General features: G+C 38.9%; 1 protein-coding gene across 1 annotated transcript in view; it reads right to left on the reverse strand.

The window, feature by feature from the left end:
• The window catches only part of DCUN1D4 (DCN1, defective in cullin neddylation 1, domain containing 4), a 72,254-nt gene that overhangs the window by 17,394 nt on the left and 43,377 nt on the right, over positions 1 to 11,483 (reverse strand). The window contains exon 6 of the mRNA XM_006894152.1: positions 6,112 to 6,203. Within this exon, the coding sequence (XP_006894214.1) occupies positions 6,112 to 6,203 (92 nt within the window). The remainder of the gene's footprint in view (positions 1 to 6,111; positions 6,204 to 11,483) is intronic.

The raw sequence follows: 11,483 nt of genomic DNA on the forward strand, positions 1-11,483 counted from the left end.
TGTCTTGATTTGCATCTCTCTCAGGGCTAGGGATTTTGAACACTTCTTCATGTGTTTGTTGGCCATCTGAATGTCTTCTGCTCAGTAATATTAGTATCTATTGATGGCACCTGCCTGAATCAGTTATGATGTTCTTACTATTGTAGTGTCAGTTTTGATCCCCAAGGACTCAGGTTGTCATGGCTGTAAATCTTGCTCCAAAGAAGTAGTGGGCTGATTCTGACTGCTGACCTTTCTGTTAGCAGCCCAATACATAACATACCAGACTACCAAATCTACTAGTCATTGTTGTTGTGTGCCATCGAGTTGCTTGCAACTCACAGTGACCCTATGTACAACAGCTCTGAGCCCTGCTCTATTCTGAGCCAACCTTAGCATCTCTGACATATCTACCCTCATTATCCCAATCACTGAATTAATCCATCTCATGCAGGGTCTTCCTCTCCTGCACTGTGCCTCCTCCATCCTCCCAAGGATGACGTCCATTTCCAAGGACTGGTCCCTCCTTGTAACACGCCCAAAGTATGTCAGAAGGAGCTTCAGGATCCTTTCCTCCAAAGAGAAGCCTGGTTTCATCTTCTCTAAGATGAACCAGTGTGTTGTCCATGGTATGTTCAATACTCTTCTCCAGCTCCACAGCTCAAAGGCATCAATTCTCCCACCATCCCTAGTCAAACCCATTGCTGTCAAGTCCAGTTAAGTCTAACTCATCACAATCCTCCAGGGGACCCATGAGGCTGTGTAAATCTTAACAGAAGGAAACTTCCCATCTTTCTCCTGCAGAACTGATGATGGATTTGAACCACCAGAGTTCAGCAGCCTTTTGGTTAGTAGCATAACACACTACTGACTATTCCACCAGCGCAAAATGGCAATTTCCCTATTTCATCTACATTTATTGGCTGGAATTCTTTTGTAGAGTACTCCATCTACTACTTCTCCACCACCCTGGCATTTCCCTTCCTTCCTCCTCACCCCCTGATTCCTGTATTATACCTTATAATTCAGTGTGTTGTAATCGGTTATTCTTTTTCTTCTTTTTGAGGCACAATCTGTCTCAATCTGAGCAGTGGTCCCTTCAAGCTGACTCCAGTGTTTTCCTGACAGTCCCACTCAGTCTCTAACAATCCTCTGCTTAGTGGAACAAGATGTCCCTGCTTAGTCTGTACTTTCCCTGCCCCAGATTTGAGAAAAGCCATTTCTCCAGGGAGTCATGGTGATGGCTAACCTATTTTTAATGGCAAGCAACACACTGTTTACTTTTCATAAGGAGAAGTCTAATTGGTTATTTTTTTTGCAAATTAGATTTCTGTTCATGTTATCAAGTCCTTAAAAGTAAGTGCTGCAAATCATTTTACCAATAATGTTGTATGCTTCCTCATGCTTCTCTGTTGTTTTTACATATTATTAAAAATAGATACTGTTACATATTGAAAAAAACTATCAACAAATAATCTCCATTACTTTGTAAAACGAAAATGTAGTTCATAATAATATACTCTGGTTTTTCTCTTAGTGGTAAAGCTGAAGAAATGTTCTCCCTTTTTTGTAACTAATTACAATTACATTCCTGTGATCTCTCTATTGAGATGAGAAACCATTTAAAAGCCAAAAATAGAGTACAACTTTAACTTCTATGGGTCCAGAACAATTGAGGATGTTCTTCCTTCTGATGTTTGATAACAAAAAAGGTAAGCCTGAAAAGGCTTCTTAAAGGGACTGACCACATAAGCTGAGAATGGGTGGGAAGATTTAAGTGTTCGAGACATGTCAGAACTGAAGACATATCAAATTGTAGTGGTGGACGACGGGCTCTCCAGACAGAAGCCGCAATGGTGTGAGAGTAGAAAGGAAGCCACCGTGGCTTGAGTGAAAAAGTGGTACAAGATGACACTGAGAGAAAGCTGGAGCCAGACCCAAAGGGGTTTTTATGAGCTAAAGTAATTATTATTATTATTTTATTAAATCCATGAAACAATGTTAAGTTGCTTCCCATCATGGAAGAGAGCTGGTTTGTATTTTGAAAATCTCTCTCAGGCTTTCCGTGGAGAAAGAAAAAGATACCAACAGCCCTGTTGGAGCTCTAGTGTCAAAATCCAAATGATGGGTGATGGAGAGAAGAACACAGAGGGTGCCCAGTGGGATTCGGGGAGGCAGGTGTGTGAGCAGCGAGGTAACTTTGTACTGGGAACACTACTGCCTGGGCTGCTGTATTGAGCTTTTAAAAACTTTTGTGTATATATAACTCATTAATAAAAATAATGATGATGGAGAAGGTTCAAAGAGGAAGGAAATTATTAAAAAAAAAAAAAAGCAGCAGCCCAATACACTGCTTTTCACTGGAAAAGAAGGTCAAGACCAAAAGTCACAGGAAATCTGCAAATGCTAGCTTGAGGTTTCGTTTGCTCCTCCCCAGCGATGGGAAGAGCAAATGTTTGTCTTAACAGATGCAGGAACAGGAGCTGCTCATTAGGGGAACATAAAAATTAAGTAGCTCTGACTCTTTGGACACAGCAGCAAAGCCAAGTGGGAAGTTCTCCAGCACGTACTGGAGGCAGCCCAGCCACTCAAACAAAAGGATGTCCCTGAAACTGAAAGAAGCCCCAGAGATTTTGTCCAGAGTACAGAAAACGAACAGTTTTCTTATCTGAAGTATGAAATGCTGTTTCCATGTCACTGATCTATTATGGATGGTTATATGGGTCAGTGCTAAGACTATCAATAATAAGTTTAATCTGCTGTAACTGCAATCTTGCCCCACAGGACGCTGAACTCCATTAAGGAAGCAAGCTGAGTCACCAGGACCGGAAGGAACCACAGACTGCCACCTAGAGGCCTCAGCACAAGAATGTTTGCCAAGTCAACAAAGGGCCCAGGAAGAAGCAGGTGTGTATGTTCAAGCAACCAACTCAGGACTTGGTATAAAGCAGCCACGTCTTAAACCTGAGTTTTCCCCCAAGCTTTTCTCTGTATCATGTACAATAAAAGCCATATGTCATAGCTCTATAAAGGCTCATCTTGCAAAACAAACTATATGCACACAGTGCGATCATTTACATGAGTTTTGGCCACTATAACAGGTTCAGGAGCCTGGGAAATCAGGATAATAATCCCCAGCAATTAAAATTCAGACCCCAAACATGAGCAAAGTCAACTCACTGTTAGAACCTTCTTTATGTTACTTTCACACACAGAGCATCACATGCATGTGGAGGCGTGTCAGTGAGGCTCAGACGAATCACACCTCCATTACCAGGTAAAGGCCCAGGTCTGCCTTCAGGCCATCAATGCAAAGGCATTTTCCCAGCCACCACAGTCTATGCAGAGCTAACTATAAGGTTAATACATTTTTCATTTTTAGATTCAACACCTCTATTAACTTTATTCATCAGAGACATAGTGAAGCCTGAGCACTGAAACAGGCAATAAATAAATAAATAGTCACTCAAAATAAGAGCTGTGTTCTCTGACTAAAATGATCTAAGGGTGTTCCTTACCAGCTGCTCTTGTTTTTTTCTAACTCTCATAAAACAGTGACGGTTCAGACAGACATGTCTGTCGAGAGCAGAGTTTTACTACACAGAATCAAGGAGTTGGATATGAGTGTATGAATGCCAGATGCATTTCATCCCTTAGACTCTGGAGGCACTAAAGATGGGCAGAATTATTGCAAAGTCCTCACTGGATCCAAAATTCAAGAACTTTCTCTTTCTAGCACACTTCCACAGTATGGCAAATTTTTAATTTATCATCTGATTACATTTACTAATATATATATTAGAAGACAGCTCCGCCTTTATCCTGCATATTTCACAAATCAGGAAACTGAGGCTTAAAGGTGATGTATGATTTGTGAGAATAAAATCACAAGATATCTGATTCTTTTTTCTTTAAGATTCCAATTTTATGTGCCCAAATTAAGTATGTAAATTTAAAATGAGTAAAATGAATAAATAAAATATAAAAATCACAATAAGATATTGTCATCAAAACTACTAAAATAAAAAGAATTAGGATAAATTATTATTGAAGTACTGTCATTGCTGTGATGGGCCACCGAGTGGCCTGAGACTCACTGTGACCCTATGTTCAACAGCTGCTGAAGCCTGCCTTATTCTAAGCCAGTCTCACTGATCCCAACACACCTATCCCCATCATCTCAGTCACTGAGTCAACCCATCTCATCAGAGGTCATCTTCTATGCTTTTCCTCCACCCTTCCAAGCATGATGTCCTTCTTCAAGGACCTAAGACCTCTGATTCTTGAGTCACAAAACCTCCAATTAAATCTCTCAAGAATCAAGATGCGAGTTCTGTCATGTAATGGCAGGCAGCTTGTGTTCTAAACAGTTCCCTAAGTTTATCATAGTCCTCCAACTCCCAAACTTCTAGGAATTTAGCTGTTGAGCTCTCAGGAGGCTATGACCCTCAAAATCCAAAACACGTGAGTAAGGTCTGGCATCCTCTAACATTATTATGTAGAGGCAAATGTGAAAAAGGATCTGAACTGTACAATATGTACACCACACCATTTTACGACAAATGCAAAATTTGTCTGAAGAAAATGTCATAGCACCCTCCAGCTTCTTAAGCCTTGAAATAAAATCCTGCTATCTCCATCACCTGGGTTTATCATTCACAGGGAGTTAAGCCAGAGTAGCAAAGTATAAGAGAACCAGCAGATTTTAAAGTGTAAGATGCTCCCCAAAATGACAAACTGTTTTAAGAGAGTCTTGAGAGATTTCACTTGAGGTGTTGTGACTCAAGAATCAGAGGTCCTGGGTTTGTATTCTAACAAGTAACATTTTACCTGTAAGCCTCAGATTCCTGATTTGTAAAATATGCAGCATAAAACCTGAGCTGTCTTCCTCACAAAATAACTGTGACGTGGACAGTGAATAACAGTGAAAAGGCTTCATATACAAATAAAGCACTGTTAATCGTATTAAATGCTAAAGAGTGACAAAATGCAAATTTAAACACATAAATTCATTTCTACTTTAATTTTAAGGCAGTGAAAATTAAAGTCTATTATCCTGAAAGTAAAAAAAGCCATTCCAAGTATTTAAAAACAGAGTTACTCTGTTAAGAATTAGTACTGCCTCTTCCAATGCCATTTGTAAAGTCTAGCAGTCAAGTCACCTACCTCCTCCGAATCTTTCAGTGTATAATAATCTGAGTGAAATTCAGCAAACTTAACACACACATCCAAACATGCGCAAAGTAAAAAAAATACAACAACTCATCATTTTCTTGTTCTGGACCAAATAATACAAACACAGTATTATTTTTTTAATCACTACTGTAGCCAACTTTTAATTTTACCACAAACTAAAATCATGATATATAAACTAATTTCTCTTAGGAGTTCGGAACATATAAAATATTTTCACTTTTGAATTATACTTACGCAACTTTTAATCACTAATTGTAAATCAGATGCTAATGAGTAAGTTTTTGCTTGTTAAACTCTGCCCTGATGGCACCAGCCACTGCCACATGGGCCTGACACACCTGAAAGGTAGCTGATGTGGACTGTGATCTGCAGCTAGTGTAAAACACGTACCAGATCTTGAAGCCTTGGGTATAAACTAAAGAATATAAAATATTTTATGCTGATTACTTATCAAATAATGTATCAACTGTATTATGCCAAAAATTTGATACCAATTCATGACTATCTTAAGTTATATAAAATATATTAAGATGAACTTCACTGTGTCTTTTTCTCTTATCAGGTAGCTATTAGAAAGCATGCAATTATGTATGTGCTTCACATATGTGAGAAAAGGTTCAGCTCTATCTTTTTAACAGGACTGCTTCTAAAAGAACACAAAATAAACACTATATAAAGCATAAAAGCCTTGTGACAAAATTCACCCATTAATAGTACTACCACTTCATTCTGTTGTGAGTCAGAGCCATTCTCGTTGGCACCTAACAACACGTCACCCTTATTAGACAAAACGAGATCTTGGTTGTCCCATCTTTAGACAGCTGCCCAGGTCATCGGGCTTCCTCCACTCACCCAACCACAGGCTCCCTGGGGCCCCAGAGAGGAGACAAGCACCTGGAGAGAGCAGGGACCCCACTGTGCCATCTCAAGACTTACTGTAGAGAGGTCATTCCTTTTAACCATTCCTGTAGAGTAAAATAACCCATATTTTGTGCATCCAGCTTCCAGGCTAGGACAAGCATAACTACCTGTTTGGGAAGGGGAGAAAGGGGGAAGGGAAAAGAGGAAAGACAGATCACATCAGAGTAACAACTCTCAGAAATCAAATACATGGTTATTAAATACATTGCATCTTACCAAATCTGTTCATGGCTGTTTAGTTTCTGAATTAGGAATGCAGTTAACTCTTCAAAAAGAAGTTCCCATTTGGCAAATATCGAAAAAGATCTCTGGTGGTACAAGGCAACACTGAAAGAAGGCTCGTGGTTCGAATCTTTCAGTAAAGATTTATAGCTTTGGAAACCTGATGGAGGGTCACTATGAGTTGAAACCAACTCAATGTTTGTGGGGTAAGAGTTTGATAACATATGTTCTACTGACAAGGGTTTGGACAAACACAGAGTCTCATGCTGCACAGTCTGTAACTGCTCCAGAAGACAACTTTGACAGTTATTTACCCAAATGAAAGTGAGTGATTGATCCAGAAATCACACCTATGGTAAATTACCATACAGACTATCTGCTCATGCACCCACATATATGTTCTATTAGTCTTATTTCTTATCTTTATGTACTATTGGTATGATGTGGTAGGTTACTTTTTGGGTCTGGTAATATTTTAAAAAGTTTTCTTGTATAAATTAGTGGGAAATGCTTCTTTACCTGACACCATTTCTGCTTCTAAAAGGTCTCACTGGAATGCTTTCTTTTTGAATATGGAAAAAAGTCTTATTTTCACTTACAATGCTAGTTTCTTAGTATAACTGTAACAAAAATACAAATAGCAAACTACATACACATTCTAATACCAAGTGTTTATCAATGGACAAATGGCTAAAGAAACTCTGGTATGTTGATACAATGGAGAACAATGCATCACTAAAAACTGACCAAGAATTCATGAAATACATGGATGAATGTAGAACAAATTATGCTGAGTGACCTAAGTCAGTCACAAAAGGACAAGTATTATATAAAACCATTATTATAAAATGCCAAGGGAAGGTTTACACATAGACAGAAGCATCTTGGAGGCTTAATAGGGGTAAGAAAGAAGGTAAAAGGAGTGAAATTGATAAGTTGGGTTAAAAGGCAGGCAATATCTAAAAAGGGGATTGATTATAGTGCAATAAATTAAGTCAACAGTACAAAAAGTTCTAAAATAAAAGGTTTAGGATTATATGAAAATCATTAGGATTTGTAAATCCTAACACTGATTTTAAAACCTTAAAATGGATGGTTTTAACCAATTTATTTTCCTGTATCTTAGGAACAAGAAGTGCAATCCAGGGGAAGACTTCCTGTCTCTGCCAGCTCTGGGAGAAGGTTCTTGTCTTTTTTCCGCTTCCATCCTGGGCTTTTCAGTGACTGTCAGGTACCATGGTATCGATCTTTCTCCACCTGTTCTTTTTCCATTTCCACAGCAATTAGGTCTAAGATACATCCTACAATATGATTTCCTTGGTATTAAAAAAGAAAACCAAACTATTCTCAAACGCAATTATAGCCACAAGTGTAATGAAACTCAACTTATGGCTGTTGAATCACAACCGACTCACAGCTGACTCTCCCATTGGGGTTCCGAGGGTCATAAATCTGTGTCGTAAATCACACAGATGGATACTACCCGTCTTTCTCATGCAGAGCCTTTAGAATTCAAACCACAAGAAACGCATGGCTTTTGGGTGAGCAGTACAACTCCCCATCTATGGACTACATTACTCCAGCTCCCACTGCCCCAAAGTAGAGAGTTTATTATCCCAACATATATTTAGGAGACAGTTTGGTCCATAATATATATCAACTTAACAACCCAATGCTTTACACACTGCATGTGTCTGAGAAAGCATCTCCAAACTTATTGCCATCACGCTTATTTCAAAGAAACCCTACAGGGCAAAGTGGAAATGTTCCCTAGTGTTTCCAAGGCTGTAAGTCTTGACTTTTCTCTCATGGAGAGGCTGGTAGGTTCAACAACTAATCTTTTTATTTGCAGTCCAACACTTAATTTACTGAGGCACCAGCACTACTTAGACCAGTTCAATAGATTAGATTACTAGCTTAGATTTAATAGATTAGGAAGCAGATATAAAAGTAAATGACAGTGTGAGAAAATCCCTATCGATTTCAAAGATGAGTCCCAAGCACAAAGGAAGAGTATTGTAGCCAATTTACCACTTAACTGTATGTTAATGTTAAGAGTCCATTTGCAAAGAAGCTATTTTCTTTATGAGAAAAAGATACTCTGGTGTTTAAAAATAAAGACCATCCTACAAAAGCATGTTTCATTTAAAATGCAGTGTAATATACTAAGAAAAGCTGAGGCACTAAGCTGAAGCTACTAGAATTGAGCAGAGCAAAACGAGCTAACAGAAACTCATGTGACATTGAGTCAGGTGCTGGGGATAAAGTGCAGAGCATCCTCTCCATGTTTCCTTGCACATGACACGTGGCAGGGGTGGTCACTCACTCATTCACTGCCATCCAGCTGGAACCACCTCACAGCAGATTCTCCAGCAGCTTTTCAAAGGTTGTAAATCACAAGAGAGGAGGCTGCAAGAGAAGTAGCTGGGGGATTTGAATTGCCTGTCTTTGGGTTAGCAACACTTCTTGATGGAGGTGAAAGATATCAAAACAAGAAATAAGGATATTCTCATGCAACTCCAAGTGTTTTACTAAAAAGGAAGGATGCAGGTGGACTATATAACAAAAACATGGAAGATGGTATCAGAGAATCTTTCACTGAAGAAATTAACATTTAAGCTGGCAGTTAAAGAACATATAGTTGTTCAGGTTAAGAAGTTCCCAAGAAGGAACTAAAAATGTTTTAATATCATCATCTTGGAAAAAGAGAGCACCTGTGAGTAAAGGTTGAAAGAAGAAAGCTAGCTAAAAGAGGAAGTAAGTAGAAGCTATTCACAAATAGTTACTTAAATATTTATTCAACAAAACTCGAACTCAATGCTCCAGGCAGCATCAATTCACTGCATGGGAGGAGACCACCATCTTTCTTAAGCAGAGCCACTGGAGGATTCGAACCACCACAAAGGCACAGACTTTGATTAGCAGAACTCTCTACGGACTACATCACCAAAGCTAGGGTTTCTAAATTTAGGAGAGTCTATGTGTCTGATTTATCCATTTACTACTTACCTTTTCCCAGAAATGAAGTAGTTAATTTATGTGTTCATGTTAAAAAAAACCCCAAAACCCCACATACCATTTTTCCCCCTAAACTGAAAGTCAAGCTGAGATTCTGAGTGTTCCTTACTCTGTTTAAGATTCTTTATAAATTAGTTGGACTGTACAGGGGCCAAAGAGATGTAAGAAGCAAGCAGAGTATAAATGGTCACTTTTCCACAAAATTTTGGAGCACCAGTGCTTGATAAGAACTGTGACTGCAAGATCTTTCAAGATGAAAACTGTAACTACAAATAGAAAAATGGGACCAGAAAAACAGCAATCACTACAAACATAAAAAAGCCCACAAAAGTGAGAGAAAAAAGCTGATGAAGCTTCAAAGTCTTGGAGCTATTCTGTTTTACTTACCTTTCTTCCCTTCATAACACAAAGCAGAATGTCATGGACAAAATCTCAAGCTTTTACTGTTTTATCTGAAGGTCTAGATTTCTGAAGTTTCTCTCATAGTGTAGATTAGAAAAGTTGAGAGACATACAAAAAGAGAGTCTCTTTTAGAGAAGAAGGACGCCATTAGGGAGGCTATGCTAAGCTTTTCACTGTTGTTACTGTTATGTGTTGCTGAGTTGGAATGGCCCCATAGCTGACCCTCCAGCAGGTTTCAGAGGCACTTAATTATAGGGAGGGACACTGTCCACCTTTCTGTGGTGAAGCAGCTGGTAGATCCAAACTGCATGCCTTTGGGTTGGCAGCACATCTCCTTTCTAGTAGAATCCATCAAAAGCGGAGACACTCTTGGTAGACACTCTTGGTACTATCTGGGATGAGCATACTTACTTTTCCTCAACATTTACCAAATATCCTTCAAAACGCCTCATGCTTCAGTAAACCTCATGTTATATGAATTAATCTCGTACGTGTTGTCAAAAAACCTTGCTCCATCCTCTGCCACCCTCACAACTTCCACTGTGCTAAGCCCACTGTTGCAGTCACTTTGTCAACCCACCTCATTCATACAGAAGGACACAACAAACCCTATCTGGGGACCACACAAACTCTGTTGACAGAGTCGGCCTCATTTGTGGTAACCAAAGAAGGTAATGAGAAGAAAACAGAAGATGGTTCTATATCATGGTTGGCCTAAGACTAATAACACTCCACTTTAAGCAGTTAATGTTGATTTTTTTTTCCACCAGACCACAGGCTGGATTTCAATGACTAGAAGAACTATCTAAGCATTTGCATGACCAGTTGGATCAGGTTTCACTGATGAAAGAAAACAGGATATAAAAATATGAAATAATGAGATAATCAATCATTTAGAAATAATTTTAGATGACGTAATGAGTCACCTAGAGCCAAGACATACTTTAAGAACTCTTGAACAAGGAGACCAGGAGAGGACAAAATAGATGAATGAGACCTTCTAAGAATCAAATCTCTATGCACATCCAAAAACTTCTCCAACAGGGTAAAAAGGGAAGCCACAAATTGGGGGGGAAAAAATTTGGCAATGACATGTCAGACAAGGGACTTATATCTAGAATATATGGAATATTCGAGCAACACAAGATAAATGTAAACAACCCAATTGAAAAATGAGCACAGGATAAGAACACTTGACCAAAGAAGACATTCAGATGGCCAAAAAACACATGTTCAAAATCCCCACCTCTAAGAGAGATGCAAACCAAAACAACTATGAGGTATCATCTAACCCCAGTCAGAATACCAAAATTTAGCAGAACAGCAAATATCAAATGCTGGTGCAGTTATGGAGAAACTGGAACCCTTAATCACTGTTGGTGGGAGTCTAAATTGATGTAACCACTATGGAAGGCGGTACGGCACTTTTTTAAAAAGTTGCAAATAGAGGTACCATTTGATGCAGTAATTCCACTACTGGGAATTTATCCTAAAGAAACCATAACTGCCACCCAAGCAGATATATGCACACCCATGTTTATCATGGCTTAGTTCACAATAGCAAAAAGCAGGAAACAACCCAAGTGCCCATCAACAAATGGATGGATAGAGAAGTTTTGGGATAGTCACACAATGAAATACTATGCAGAATTGAAAAACAAGGAACTCATGAAATATTATGCAAAATGGATGACCCTGAAGGACATTATGCTGAGGGAAATATCTCAGTCACAAAAGGACAAATA

This window comes from Elephantulus edwardii, unplaced genomic scaffold, assembly GCF_000299155.1.
Source record: "Elephantulus edwardii isolate Elephantulus edwardi_28Jun2011 unplaced genomic scaffold, EleEdw1.0 scaffold00137, whole genome shotgun sequence".
NCBI lineage: Eukaryota > Metazoa > Chordata > Mammalia > Macroscelidea > Macroscelididae > Elephantulus > Elephantulus edwardii.